Raw genomic sequence first — 15,240 nt, 5'->3', positions numbered from 1 at the left:
GGGGTGGACCGCGCGGGAAACGGCAATGACGTAACTACACCTCCCTATTAGAGGAAGTTCTGAGCTGTAACAAGTTACCCTTCTCTGTTTGGGGGAGGGGGGTCTGCCTGCCATCCATAACTAACAGCCAGTAGACGCAGACACATCTTGGCAAAATCTGTAAATTTTGATGTCGCCTTGTCCACTGGTGTCATGACAGCTTTACGTGTAATAGAAATCGAAAGTGTCACCTTTAGCCAGCTGCCAGACAGCTTGGAACCCAAGGCACAGAGCTCAATCACAACTCCAGCCCTGGGCGAGATCATGGGGCCCACAGCGGAGCTCCATCACGGGACCCAGGCCAGGACAGTAACACTGGTGCCACACAGCGGAGCTCCATCACGGGACCCAGGCCAGGACAGTAACACTGGTGCCACACAGCGGAGCTCCATCACGGGACCCAGGCCAGGACAGTAACACTGGTGCCACACAGCCGAGCTCCATCACGGGACCCAGGCCAGGACAGTAACACTGGTGCCACACAGCCGAGCTCCATCACGGGACCCAGGCCAGGACAGTAACACTGGTGCCACACAGCCGAGCTCCATCACGGGACCCAGGCCAGGACAGTAACACTGGTGCCACACAGCCGAGCTCCATCACGGGACCCAGGCCAGGACAGTAACACTGGTGCCACACAGCCGAGCTCCATCACGGGACCCAGGCCAGGACAGTAACACTGGTGCCACACAGCCGAGCTCCATCACGGGACCCAGGCCAGGACAGTAACACTGGTGTGCCACACAGCCAAGCTCCATCACGGGACCCAGGCCAGGACAGTAACACTGGTGCCACACAGCCGAGCTCCATCACGGGACCCAGGCCAGGACAGTAACACTGGTGTGCCACACAGCCGAGCTCCATCACGGGACCCAGGCCAGGACAGTAACACTGGTGCCACACAGCCGAGCTCCATCACGGGACCCAGGCCAGGACAGTAACACTGGTGCCACACAGCCGAGCTCCATCACGGGACCCAGGCCAGGACAGTAACACTGGTGCCACAGCGGAGCTCCATCACGGGACCCAGGCCAGGACAGTAACACTGGTGCCACACAGCGGAGCTCCATCACAAGGCCACACAGAGAGTCCATCAATCATGAATGAGGACAGAATCATTACACATGGCAGGCCAATGCAAACGGCTGGACGGATCGCGTTACCATCAGTAACTAAGCCAAAAGGTCAAAACACCAAGACCAGAGATCTGCTCTCTCCATCGGTCTCTGATGACTTGAGAGGGCAGCAACACAAAGCCCCCTCTCTGCCCCCTGCACTGCAGGAGCTGAATATTCTGTGGCTTCAGTGAGACCACCAGTGCAACAACACACAAAGTGCTCCTGGCCACTGCAGTGCTGGTCAGGTAAAGTCAGCACTTGGCACTGAATACCTCTGGATAAGGGATGTACAGACAGACACTGGTATTTATTGGGATATCTAGCCGCCGACACTTGAAACGGGGTATCTGTATCAGGAGAGTTCCCTTGTATTTTAAATGTAAAGATGTCAGCAATCAAAGCAACCTCCAATGTTCTGCATTTTTGGCACATTATATAATCTCTCTAACGGAGAATACAGGCGACTACATATCGTATTTGTCCACTTAGTGCCGGCTCGCCGCCTGCAGTCAGCACTGATGAATCCTGGCTGTTTCACGAGCACCGGCTGTGAGCCTACAGAAAACGCTAGATTCATCATGTCAACCCCTCATTTGCATCACTCACATCATATGGGCAACACTGGCGACACGACACAAGACTCAAGTCATCGCATGTCACAAACCACACCAGCGTCCCTTCTCTTCTAATGAATAACATCGGATTTCTATTAACGCACAAAGACGGACACGGGCACATGATGATGACGGGACGGACCCCAAATGTATTCAATTTTCGGCAGATACAAACTAGTGACTATAGCCGTGGTGGTAGCTAGCTAGTAGGTTCTAGTATTCTATAGACTCGTTTTAATCTGGGAGCCAAGCTTGTCGAGTGAGCTAATGAAGCCTTAGAGCCGGAGTAGCTGGACATGGCAGGTTTAACGATCTCATGCTCTTTCAACAGATTTACACCCCCTAAGCCTCCCCTAACCCACTGAGCCTATCATACGTGTCCGCACACACACACACACACACACTCTCACTCATCACACACCTGAGTTGCGAGCCAACTACTACTGACTGGCACAACAACAACACGCCTCGTTCTTTGCACCAACGAAAGAGACAAGAGGCACCACACACTTTGATTGATTGAAAACGTTAACAGATTGCAGAATGGGTACAATACAGTACGGCTCAATACATACAATTGTTAAGGGGATGCAGACCAGAGAAAGACTTTTGTCTTGTTTACATTTCAATAAATCATAGTAGACACACCCCAGTGGGACCTTTTAGAGAGAGAGAGAGAGAGAGAGAGAGAGAGAGAGAGAGAGAGAGAGAGAGCATTCAATCAAGTTCACAAAGGTTCTCTTATTATCCACACACACCACTGGGCCATGGCCACCCTAAACACCAGCCACGGTTCTAGCTGTGAAGCAATGAGGTCTTTGTTCGTCAGGAGGGGCGGCAGTGGTGTTGTCCAGGTGTTGTTGTGTGAAAACTTCTGTAGCGAGAAGAACCTGAGCTGGAGGAGAAACCGTTGACGACTAATTTAATTGTTGACATCTAACGTTAGTAGCCTCTAGCTCACTGCACGGCTGGACGTTATAGCGTCATTAGCTGCAGGCTTGATTGATTACACTTGATTGATTATCGGCATCTGTTACCTCCTGGAGTTGGTGAAGAAGAGATTGATTGATTGATTGAAAACTTTATTAACAGATTGCAGAATGGGTACAGTACAGTTCAATACATACAATTGGTAATGGGGTACAGACCAGAGAAAGACTTTAGTCTTTACATCAGGGTCCCCCATTTTCAATTAATCATAGATAGATAGATGGAGACCGTGTCACCTCCAGCCAGCTGAGGGGGGGGCTGGGCTGTGGGACTCGAACCAGCGGCTTGCTTGCTGCTAGCTCGTCAGCTACAAACCAACTACGCTAAGCTAACGTCACAACTAGCTCGTTATAGTAGCACGCTATAGCTATAGAGGTGCCATTATTATTATTCACATCACATTATTATTAACTTCCTGCCACCGGAGGATAACAACCCAAATAATAAAACACACATACCTTTGATGGGTCGCTCCACGGTGGAGAGTTTGTTTTGCTCTGGTTTTATGACCGACATCCTTCTCCTTCTCGCGGGGAGGTTCAGCTAACTACCTCCCTAGCAGCGAGCTAGCTACACTCCTCCAGCAGCTAGCCGTGCTAGCTGTCGCTTCTTCTGTGTGTTGTTAGCACCTCGGCTCGGGACGGGCGGACCGGGACGACAGAGCTGCTGATCAAGAGACACTAGAGTGGAACAGGGGGAGATCTATTTAACCAGCAAGTGAAAGCTTGTCTCGCCCTCTCCCTCTCTCTCTGTCTCTCTCTCTCTCTCTCTCTCTCTGCCCAGTTGTGCTGTCAGATGATGAATCGACCACCAGTCCCAGGAAACGGATCTTCAAGCGTTCAGTGACTTCGGATATTGATCATCAGATCATGTCTTAATTTATATATCTCTTTATTCTTGGACGAGTTAGTTAGTATAGCATCTGTGTTCCTCCTCCTCCAGGCCTCTGGGCTTTTTTTTTTTTTTTTCTGGTCGTGATCCGATGTGTCGTCCAGACTCTCTGTCGGATTATTATTACAATAATCTCTCCACCACCAAGCGGATTTCCTACAACATGGCTGTGTATCAGTCCTCCACCGCGCGGCGTTATGGGTAGTGTAGTTTTAATGAGAAAGAGCCACTGAGTTTTGATTGATTGAAAACTTTATTAACAGATTACAGAATGGGTACAGTACAGTACAGCTCAATACACACAATTGTTTTTTTTTATCCACATTTTCTCCCATTTTTCTATTTTTCTCCCATCCCAACTTCGTATCATCCAATTCAACCCTCCCCTGTCTCGAACGCTGTTTCTTGCCTCCCACAAGCCGGCTGCAATGGGGACTAAGTCATACATAGCATGAGTCCCCTCCGATACTCGAGGTAACAGCAGTCGCGATCTTTCAGCGTCAGGGGTCTGCGCTTTGGAGGGGCGCCGCCCCCATCACTTCCTGATTCTACTGCGCAGGCGCACCAACCGACCTGTAGGAGTCGCTGTCCACAACGCCCGATCCCCACCCATCAGTTTCCCACCCCCTAATACTGCCAATGTGTATTAGTACGGACGACCAGCTAAACTGAAAGCAATGTGGAGCGCTGGGCTCGAACAGGCGAACCCAGCTTCTCCAGTATTCGTGGTGAGCGCCTTGCCCACTGCACCACGTAGCCGCCCCAATACACACAATTGTTAAGGGGATGCAGACCAGAGAAAGACTGTCGTCTTGTTTACATCAGGGTCCCCCATTTTCAATTCATCATAACATATATGACATACATGACATACAGATACAGTACTGCTACATCTATACATTTATGACATACCAGATTTGCAAATACAGTACTGTTTGTGATACAAAAAGAGTCCAGAAAAGAGAGTATACATTTGACGTAGAAACTGTACATTGGAGGAGGTTGGGTAGGTGGGGTGGGGTGGGGTTGGGGGGGGGGACTGTACATTGGAGGTGGTTGGGTGGGTGGGTTGGGTAGGAGGGGTGGGTGAGTGGGGGACACTGTACAACTGTACAAGCAAAACTGTACATTGGAATATTGACAAAACCATACTTGGTAATTTACTGTACATTGGAGGGGGTTGGGTTAGGACATTTACAGGGGCCAGTTTCGAATTGCAGTCTCCTGTAGGTGTTCTTTGAGAGTGGTTTTGAAAGTGGGTAGTGATTCACATTCCTTTACAGCTTTGGGTAGGGCGTTCCACATTGATGTGGCATAATTGCTAAACGTGTTTAGTTCCTTGTTTGAGCCGAATCTGGGTTTAACATGATTTGTGGAGCTCCCTCTGGTGTTGTGATCGTGGTATTCACTGACCTTTGGGAAGTATTTTGACATGTACATGGGTACCTTGGTCGTGTAGTGTATCTTGTAGACCAGGCCCATTGCAAGTTGCTGTACTCTGTCGTCTGCTCTAAGCCATCCTAGGTTGTCAAAGTGGGCAGGGGTGAGGTGGGTTCTAGGAGTAAGGTCAAGCAGTAGTCTGATCAGTTTGTTTTGAGATGTTTGTAATTTTGTTTTTAGCGCCTTTGAGGTGCTTTAGTACCATGAGGTGCAAGCATAGTCGTAGTACCCTTGAATGAGTGCTCCTGCCAGAGTCTTCAGGGTATTCTTGTTTACCAGTGAGGAGATCCGGTACAAGAATCGAGTTCGTTGGTTGACTTTTTTTATTACATTGGATGCCATTTTGTCACAGGAAAGATTTGAGCTTGTTGAAAAGCGATGCAACCTTATTACCTAGTGTGGTCTAAATACCTTCCACGCTTGTTGACAACACTCAAATGCCAATGACTTGTGTGTGTGTGTGTATGTATAACCAGTGGAATTTTATAATTTTATTAAAAAAATATATATATATCTTATTTAGCTGTTTAATATTATTTTTCAGTCTTTATGATTGTATTTGTCATAACACATGTCTTGTGTTATTGTCTTACTGTTTGTCTTATTTCGCTATTTTTACTATCTTATCTAATTGTTTTATTAGCATTTTTATGTCTTATCATTTCCATCCTTACATTATGAGTGTTTATAATTATTATCAACTTTTTTATCCTTTTTTTGTTGTGTAAAGCACGTTGAGCTGACATCTATGGTGCTATATAAATACAGTTGTTGTTAATTACTATCATTATTATTATTATTATTATTATTCTATTCTAGCGTGACAGGGGGAGAGTGAGTAAATATCTCATGTTTGATAAGCCAACTAATCAAGTTTGTTTATCTTCTGAGTTTCATAGTGAATATTCTCCTTTTTGAGTGTTGCTTCCTGTATGTAACATTTGATCGCGAGACAAATTCAACAAATGACCAAGAGAAGTCGAAGATCTACACTGGACTGTGTGAAACGCAGCGAAAAACCCCAAATATCGATCTCTGCTCGTGACACGTGACACGATAGGCCGAACAGAATGACTGGAGCACTGCTATGTGGTCATAGCCTGAACTGCACCCGAGACCTCTTAATTCAGGAGAAAATACTACTTTATTCGATTTTTTTTATGTGACTTTGTGTATCTCTCCATTTTCATTTGCACAGATAACCACAGTCAGAATATTACATAATAAAGAAAACATTTTGGATTATTCATTTATTCATGCAGGCTATATCTAATTTATTAATGTCCATCATGGGCTTTGCTTTGATTTAAGAAATGCATGCAAACAAATATATATATATTAACTGTCAACCCTAAAATGCTTCCTCACCAAAAAAAAACACTAGAGGCACTAATAAACAAACTATTAACTGTTTGTTTATTAGACCCTTTGGTTCAGAATCATTGAGAAACAGTGACACCAATGACTGTAACACTAGTGATTCAATTCACTATCAATGTCTAATCAATGACTTAAAACAACATGTTTTTATTTTAAGATAATTTACTTGATTGTTCATGTCAAACGTCTCGATAACATTACAGACAGCACCACCCAGTGGGGCAGCACCATCCAGTTAATGAAACATGACACGAGAAGGCATTTCAAAAATGGTATACGATCATTTTACGAACAGTCTTTCAAAATGACCCTTTGACCCTGGAGGCAGTAAGTGGCCAATTATTTCATTTTATTTGTATCTTTTACTTATGGCTTTTATACAGTATACTTTTACAGATCTACCAGTTACACAAAATGGTACAACCATTTCCCTTAAATAATGAATAATACTTGATTGATATTCACTGGATATGGAATGGGAGAATATATATATATATAAATCTTTTTTCTTTGCCAATCAAATATTTTTATCAATCAAAAATATGTGCTTCAACCATTTGCACATAATTATATTAAAAGTATTCTTCCAGGTAGCAAAGACACAAATGGACATACATTCCACCAAATGTGTAGGATGACCCCTCAAATGCTATAGGACTAACCAACTGGTTATTGAAGAATGAGTTCTAATGTAAACCACGGTGAACTGCAAAGACTCTTGTCCTTAAAGGAACACGCCAACTTTTGGGGAAATTAGCTTATTTGCCATCTACCCAGCAGTTAGACAAGGAGATACATTTCTTCTCTGTGCATGCATTAGGCTTAGGGAACAGCCGCGCCGTTAGCCTAGCTTAGCGTCATTCACTGGAAGTAGGTGTGCCAGTGTAGCCTAGTTCCCAACAGTCACGAAATACACTCCAAAGCTTTCCTGTAAACATGTTGTGAGTGACCTGTGTATTTACCATGTGGAGAAAAAATATATAATAATTTGACATTTTCGTTTTCTAAGCAGATACTCGGAACAATTTTTTGCCCGAACCACTGCTGCCTGGCCACAGTGATTTAATCACCTCAAAAGCCCTGTTTTTAAAAAAAACAACAGGGCAAATAAGCTAATTTCCCCAAAAGTTGCCGTGTTCCTTTAAGCCGTTCTCACCACCTGTACAAAACTAAGTCAAGCTTTATTTCCTCATGGTGGGTCTGGAGGGATGAATGTAGAAATAAACAATACAATGTAGCTTTTACACCCAGACAGGGACTTAACATGTTTAACCAACAGCAAAGAGGAAACGCATGATTCCTGAAGTGTACCACGGTAATGGTACTCGTTTTAGCTTGATGTACTAACACTTGGACTTAGCTCCCTCACCCTGCTATCCAAAGTGAAATAAATAGAAACACTTTCAAAAGGTTTTGATTAATCAGCATCAGTTGCTGGGCCTCCTGAGGACCAGGGTCTCTCTCTCAACTTGCCCATGTATGGAGAACTTCTGAAAGGCTTGGGGGTCCCCATCGGATCAGGACGGCTACCCCCGGAGACGTGCTCCATGCCAGCCGTCATCACGGGCCCTCTCTCCATCCCAGACAGCTGTTGTATTTAAGGAGTCTCTCCTCCCAAATCATTAGGCGCATTTCACAGGAGCAGCATCTCACAGGAACATGGTATGTGTTTTTGTCAAGATTTAATTTCCTTCGGAGTGACTTTTAAAACTATTTTGTTTGTCTTCGTTCCATAAGGTATGATGAAATTGTGCCGACTTAAATTAATAATATATATATATTTTTTTTAAACATTTTTATTTGAAATGGTGCCTTTCTGCACATTCAAGGTCACCTATAGAGCAAAATATAAAATATGCATGATAGAAACAGAATACAAAATATCCATAGTTAAAATTATTTACATAGACTAACAAACATACAGACTTAAAAATCTGTGTCAGGTAACAGTCAGAGAGTGAACAGATGAGTTTTGAGTTGTTTTTGAAAGATGTTATTGACTCTGTATGGAGAATGTGTGTGGCTAAAGAAATTGACAGCGTATTACTATGTGTGGTGTTACTGATCAATAATAAGCATACATTTTTATGAAAACAACAATTCTGAGCATTTATAAGGCTGATTATTATTATTATGACCACACAAAACCACTGTTTATAAAGTCTCATGTTATGAAATGTAACGATTTGGTTTATTATAAAATAGTGCAAATAATGTAGAGCTAAAGCAAAGTCACTCCCAGATTGTACAAACCTTTTTTTTCCAATACAGGAAAGAAAATGTGATTTGAGAGACATTTGTAAGTTTACTGTTCAAAAGGCTAAGGAAGGGATTACAAGGAGATGTATTTCTATGAGTAGTTTGCTTTTGGTTTAAAAAATAAAATAAAAATACATATATTTGTATAGCTGAAGGTTACAAAAGTGAATCGTTTTTATTTTGTTATCGTTTTGGAGGCTCAATGTGATAAGAATACAGGGCAGGCATATATAAGCATTATGCTTCAGCCTGTAGCACTTCAGTCACTGCCAGAATCAAAGGCCGTTGACAGTCTGGAATGATTGTGCATATTGTATTGTGTGTGATGACTGAATAAAACGACTACTACTACCTTGTCCAGGCTAGCAGGAAGACCAAGAAGAAGGAAGGGGGGGCCAAAAGAGCCCAGAGAGCCTCTTCCAACGTCTTCTCCATGTTTGAGCAAACCCAGATCCAGGAGTTCAAAGAGGTTAGCTCCTTTCATTACAGATCAATTGTATGGCTTTTTGATTTGGTTTGTTTTTTTAACAAGCTGCATTTCTATTGTACTTACTTTCTGGTCATAGGCATTCACACTTATTGACCAGAACAGGGATGGATTCATCGATAAAGAAGACCTCAAGGACACCTATGCATCTTTGGGTTTGTTTTGTTTATAATCAAGAATGGACACATCACAACGTCAATGTCTCGAGAGTCTATTCCCTATATTAAAGTATATATGAATTATATGGTATATTTTCATAACTGAATCTGAATGAATAAACTGGGTATCTGGGACACTGTTTGAAGCTAGAAATCTGCCTGAAAAGTTGCCACTTCCCTGCGGTTGCTTACAACGGCAGGGTCCGCAATTTTCTTTACCGACGTTCAAAGGCGGCGTACGTTTGGTTCATGGTGCCTCAAAACTCGTTTGTTTTGATTGATGAAGACGTAAGATACAGTAATTCTAAGGATTACATGCATAGTAAATATGTTTTGTACACTTCTTGCAGCTTATGCAAATGTAAACAAATCCCCCTCCCCCTAAAACTGCATAGTGAGGGGAGCTCCAGTAGCTCACCGCATACCTCGAACGCTATTTCGGCGTCGGGGACAACCGTGCGCGTCACGGATCTGGGGTAGCGAGTTCGACTCCCGGACAAGCCGTACTTTCTCAGAGTGTCTTTCCCCCCATCTATACCCCCATTCAACCTGTTTCTGTCGGTCATACTTGACCAGAAAAAGCGATAAACGCGAAAAGAACCAGCTGACTGGTCAAAGTTTAAAAAAAGAAACTGCATAGTGCACCTTTAATGAATGAATACGCCTTATATGAAGGTCACCCCCCAACGTGTCTTCTCAGGTAAGCTGGATGTGAAGGACAAGGAGCTGGAGGACATGTTGAAAGAGGCCACTGGTCCCATCAACTTCACTATGTTCCTGACGCTGTTTGGAGAAAAGTTACACGGTGAGGTCCAAGTAGAAATAGTGACCCCCTAACCCCTGACCCCCAAAACCTGCATGGACTACAACGTATGACGTATATCAAGCCAGTTATGGTACCTTGTGTATACCATTTACTTTTACTCATAGTATATATATATATAAATATATTCAGATTCAAATTATTTGCCTATATTTATTGTAACATAAATGACCGATAGGGTACAGACCCTCATCTGCACCTTTGTTTAGTTGAATCTTTCTCGTATTTTTATATTCAGAGTTAATTATATTGTTTACACCGTTTTATCTTTCTCATATTTTTATATGCGGCTGACATTCTATTGCCTATATTTATTTATGTCTTTCTACTATTACCCTGCCCATACCTGTACCTCCCCTCCCCCACGCTGCTATGACGCCCCAAATTTCCCCAAGGGGATAAATAAAGGAATATCTTATCTCATCTTAAATGTGACCTATTATGAACAGAAAAAGGGTGCCATTTGATGTGCCATTATCATGCCTCCCTGTGTGTGTGTGTGTGTGTGTGTGTGTGTGTGTGTGTGTGCGTGCGTGTGTGTGCAGGCACGGACCCCGAGGACACCATTGTAAATGCTTTCAAAATGTTTGATCCTGATGCCAAAGGCTTCATACACAAAGAGGAGTAAGTGAAGTTGTTGACGTGCATTCGTTCATTCTCGGTTAAGTTACGGTCAGCGTTGATTCGTTGATCGAAATAATGTGAAATAATAAATGATAAATCACACAGTGAGACGTGTGATTTAACGAACCCAACAATGTCCCCAGATTACAGAACCTGCTGATGACACAAGCGGACACGTTTACACCCGAAGAGGTAAAACATATACATATATATACAGTATATATAAATACATTGTATATATTTTCCCATGTATCGATTGATGTCTTACATGTTAGCCGATTCATCCTTTAGTGAATCTTGATAGATGTTCACCTGATCAATTTCCAGGTGAAGCAGATGTTCCAGTCTTCGAACATCGACACGGCAGGCAACTTGGACTACAAGTCTCTTTGTTACATCATCACACACGGGGAGGAGCAAGAGGAATAACGGAAGCCATTATAGACCTCTTAGCTTTGTGATCGTTGCTTTCTCCTGTCCATGCAATGTAGATGTTAATAGTGCCGTCTCCAATAATGAAATATAAAGCCTCAATTCTGTCCTTCTCTGGCTTGAAATAAACAAAAACTAAAAAAAGAGATGACAGGAACCATGATTTGTTGGTATTTTGTTCACAACATGCCCCACCCCCCCCAAATAATTATCAAGTGTTTTACATTAGAAAATTGCACTTATTTACATATACAAAATGCACAAACCTCCAGTGTCACATGAAAAGAAATTCAGAGTGTAAAGAAATGCATAGCACCCATTCTATTTACAGTCAAACCCTTACGACAAGGAACCATATAAGCCCATTTTAACCTTTTTTTCCCATCATCCATCACGAGAAAATACTCAACCCCTACTGTTCTTAACTATGAATGTAATCAAAACTCCCATCTTACCATCTTGAGATTAATTAGGTTTGAAAACTATGGACTGAAATTAAATGGACTTCTATCATCCTTCATCGGAGGGATTAATTTAATCTTTAATCATTTAAGAGGACTAGGGACCGTATTTATCAAACTTCTAAAAAGGAGGGAGTACTGACCTAGGATCAGATTGCTCGGGTCTCATGACCATACACATCTTCACTATGACTGGTCTCTGATCAGCACTTCTACTTCCAGATGTTTGATAAAGCCAGCAGGCCCAGACCTCAGTGCAATAGTCGGTGGTTGCAGATGTGTGGTGGTCGTCGGGTCACTAGCAGGCTGGCGCCCGAGCCTCTGGGATCACAAAGAAGGCTAAGGAGTATCCAGGGAGATGCAGACGTTCCCCAGATGGTACAGAGGTTCCTCGGAGCTCAGGGAGGGTTCTGTCATCCACCATCTGTAGCAGTTCCCCGTTGAGTGTCACAGACCTGCATTGATATCCCAGTACAGTTAATCATTCGCCATTTACTTTTAACAGTATTACAAGAAGTAGGGGGGGGGTTAAGGTGAGGGCTGGATACAAACAGCTAAAACCGCAAAAAAAGAACCCCCATTTTAACAAGAAAAATACCAGTGTTCTGAGAACATTCATTAGTTCATCCCGTTTCCCGTTTTTCTTTTGCTTCTGAAGCAAGAAGTATGTGCAACTTGTGACAACTTGTGCAACGGATGAGAAACAAGAGACAAGGCGAGGAGATAGAGACACTTAAGACGAGCGTGGTTTGATGCTGGCAACAAGCCAAAAGGTAAAGCGATCCCAGTGTTATCTTTTAAGATTTTGTGACACATGCAGCAGTTTAAAGAGCTCAACAGAAGGAGTTGCTCGCTTGTAGGGGTGTAAAGCACTTAAGTATTGTGGGGATTTGTACTTTACTCGAGTATCGTTAGGTTTGTTTGTATACTTGTACTTTTACTCAATTACATTTCAGAGAAAAAAACACACATTTAAAATGCAGACCTACGAAGTATAAATCTCACAGGTCCAACCAGTTTAATTAGTATATTTGTTTCTCTGGCCAAACTAACGTTAACGTTATTAATCCAAGTTTTTACTTTGACTTTTTAGTACTTTTAAAAGTAGAAACCTTTTTTAACTTTTACTCAAGTGTGTTTTTAGCCAGATACTCTTTTACTTGAGTAAGATTTTGAGACGGTACCCATACTTTCATTTAAGTATAATTTCTGGGTACTTTTTACACCCCTGCCCGCTTGGTACCTGGAGTAGAGTCCCTCGGCGCTGGGCGGGTCTGGCTGGAGGATGAAGGCCTCGGCGGTGCCGTTGGCAGCGAGGACAGGCAGGGAGACCCTGGCCGGGCTCTTGCTCATGTTCAGGGCCATCAACGTCACTGCTCCACGTTTGTAGCTTGTGCTACAAGAAAAAAAAACATGTTTAATTATATATATATATATATATATATATATATATATATATATATATATATATATATATATATATATATTATATTCAATTAAAAGGACCAATCTGTGATCCAAGTGTAAGCAAATGGTAACTGCCAAAATAGTTGAGCCGTACTGTATTGTACCCATTATGCAATCTGTTAATAAAGTTTTCAATCAATCAATCAGTACTAATTTGTATATTTTGTACCCCGTTTAATCACCTGTAGATTGTATATTACTATTGCACTTTACTGTTACATTTGTACTCTGGTTAGATGCCAAACTTCTTTTTGTTCTACTGTACTTGTGCTGTATAATGACAATACATTTTAATCTAATCTAATCTATTAACACAGTTCTTACAAACTATAAATCAGCTCAGTTCCAGCTATAAATCAAACTTTTCCAGAACGTTGTGAATATACCCCACATTTACAAAGTCAAAAAGGTATTGGATGGGGCTTTAAAAAAATATTAGGATGGGGCTTTAACCCCTTGTCGTGTAGCAGTGAAAGGGTTAACCTTCTGTATTGTCGCAGTGAAAGGGCTAACCCTTTGGATAGTGTGGCAGTGAAAGGGTTAAAGGGAAAGAAATACCTTTTCCTGTTAGTGCAATGGAGATAGATCCGCACCCTTTTCTTCAGACCCCAGATAGGCGGCACATCGATGCTCAGAACCTCTGGTCCAACAAGTCTCTTGTACAGAACAGACAACCAATAGTCCTGCCAAAGAGACGCATAACACAATCAGGAAGACGGTCATAAGTCACAGTGAACTAGCCAACATTCAAATGAAGAAAGACGGATTGTGTGGCAGGCAGCAAAGAGAGGACATCGTTTTGAATCAGGAAACGAGCCACCTTCACACGGTTGATATTGATACGCAGGGCCGTTTCTAGCTTTTTGGGGGCCCTATGCAAAATGTTGTTTGGGGGCCCCCCAAATGTTAAGAGGATATAAATATATATATATATTTCTTTATCCACTTTTTCTCCTTATTTTCTATTTTTCTCCCATCCCAATTTCGCTGTGTCCGATTCTCCCCTCCCCTGTCTTGAACGTTGCTTGCATATGCCCCCCACAGGTCGGTCGTAGGGAGGATAGAAGCCTTGCATCACGTGTCCCCTCCGATACACGAGGAGGCAGCCTGTCACATCTTTTCACCTGCCAGCGTGGACTCTCATTGGCGAGGTGTAACGTGTGGGAGGCTCACACTACCCCCGCTATTTCCGGTCTCTGCTGTGCAGGCGTCCCCCAACCGACCTGTAGGAGTCGCTGTCCACGATGTCCAGATTACCACCCATCGACTTCCACCCGCTGACTCTGCCAATTGAGCCAGTATGACGGCCGGCCCAAGCCGGAGGCAATGCCGACAGCCGGATTTGAACCTGGTGTCTCTTGCGTTGGTGACGAGCGCAATGTCCACTGCGCCACCCAGCTGCACCATAAATATATATATTATAATATATATATATATTTTTTTCCTTCAGCATATAGGTGCTTTCACTCAACGCACGAGAATGCTTGGCTACCAAGAGAGACTGGTCATTTTAATAAAAAATTTATAAAATTAAAAAAAATGGAAGCCGGAAGCTTCGGGGGCCCTATGCAACCGCATAGTCCGCATATGGCAAGAAACGGCCCTGTTGATATGGTTGTCATTCAATAAGAGACAGGAACAAGAGGGAGGCTGGTTTAGAACTGCATGCTTACAGGAAGAGGATCCAGATTGTCATCCACCAGATGGTAACTCCCCGAACCAATCAGAACCTGCCTGATGACAACCTCCAATCCCAGCCTGGCACCGAGTCCCAGTTTATCCAGCCACCTGCATTGTCGTTAAGAAGAAGTCAATCGTCGGAACATTTAAAAACAGTGAGTTGTTACGAATAATTTGGAAGCAACAGTGATGGCGAGCTGCAAATAGTGCAATGGTCCTTTTTGGGAGTTCCTCTCAGGGCTGGTTGGTGGTCAATAAGAACAGCATCTTACTTGTCTTGTGTTTGAACAAAGAACGGTCAACCTTTTAGCTACAGTACATGTGTGGGCACATCGTTGTACATGGCGGAAAGGGGTAGGGCATGATAAGCTTAGGCT

The 15,240-nt window shown here is 43.1% G+C and overlaps 3 protein-coding genes across 5 annotated transcripts in view; 1 reads left to right on the top strand and 2 right to left on the bottom strand.

The window, feature by feature from the left end:
• ppp3ccb (protein phosphatase 3, catalytic subunit, gamma isozyme, b) overlaps positions 1 to 3,788 on the bottom strand; it is a 47,944-nt gene extending 44,156 nt beyond the window's left edge. The window contains exon 1 of one of the 2 annotated variants that reach the window (XM_084325234.1): positions 3,220 to 3,788. In XM_084325234.1, the coding sequence (XP_084181360.1) occupies positions 3,220 to 3,277 (58 nt within the window). In that variant the 5' untranslated portion in view covers positions 3,278 to 3,788. The remainder of the gene's footprint in view (positions 1 to 3,219) is intronic. The other variant, XM_084325233.1, reaches the window with a different exon arrangement.
• A 5,182-nt stretch (positions 3,789 to 8,970) lies between these two features.
• LOC311237211 (myosin light chain 5-like) lies at positions 8,971 to 11,434 on the top strand (the record flags this gene model as incomplete). The annotated part of the gene is made up of 7 exons (XM_084325020.1): positions 8,971 to 8,982; positions 9,093 to 9,200; positions 9,298 to 9,373; positions 10,077 to 10,181; positions 10,745 to 10,823; positions 10,967 to 11,015; positions 11,151 to 11,434. The coding sequence occupies 7 exons, from the start codon at positions 8,971 to 8,973 to the stop codon at positions 11,250 to 11,252; spliced, it is 531 nt and encodes a 176-aa protein (XP_084181146.1). The 3' UTR covers positions 11,253 to 11,434.
• Positions 11,435 to 11,561: 127 nt separating this feature from the next.
• LOC311236973 (heparanase-like) overlaps positions 11,562 to 15,240 on the bottom strand; it is a 30,564-nt gene continuing 26,885 nt past the window's right edge. For both annotated transcript variants that reach the window (XM_084324776.1, XM_084324777.1), the window contains exons 9-12: positions 14,857 to 14,971; positions 13,742 to 13,866; positions 12,960 to 13,112; positions 11,562 to 12,171 (exon numbers count right to left, since the gene is read on the bottom strand). In XM_084324776.1, the coding sequence (XP_084180902.1) occupies positions 12,015 to 12,171; positions 12,960 to 13,112; positions 13,742 to 13,866; positions 14,857 to 14,971 (550 nt within the window). In that variant the 3' untranslated portion in view covers positions 11,562 to 12,014. The remainder of the gene's footprint in view (positions 12,172 to 12,959; positions 13,113 to 13,741; positions 13,867 to 14,856; positions 14,972 to 15,240) is intronic.

This window comes from Notolepis coatsorum (assembly GCF_963971535.1).
Source record: "Notolepis coatsorum genome assembly, chromosome: 11".
Taxonomy (NCBI): Eukaryota; Metazoa; Chordata; class Actinopteri; order Aulopiformes; family Paralepididae; genus Notolepis; species Notolepis coatsorum.
The sequence above is the reverse complement of the archived record's forward strand: the minus strand, read 5'-3'. Positions and strand labels throughout refer to the sequence as shown.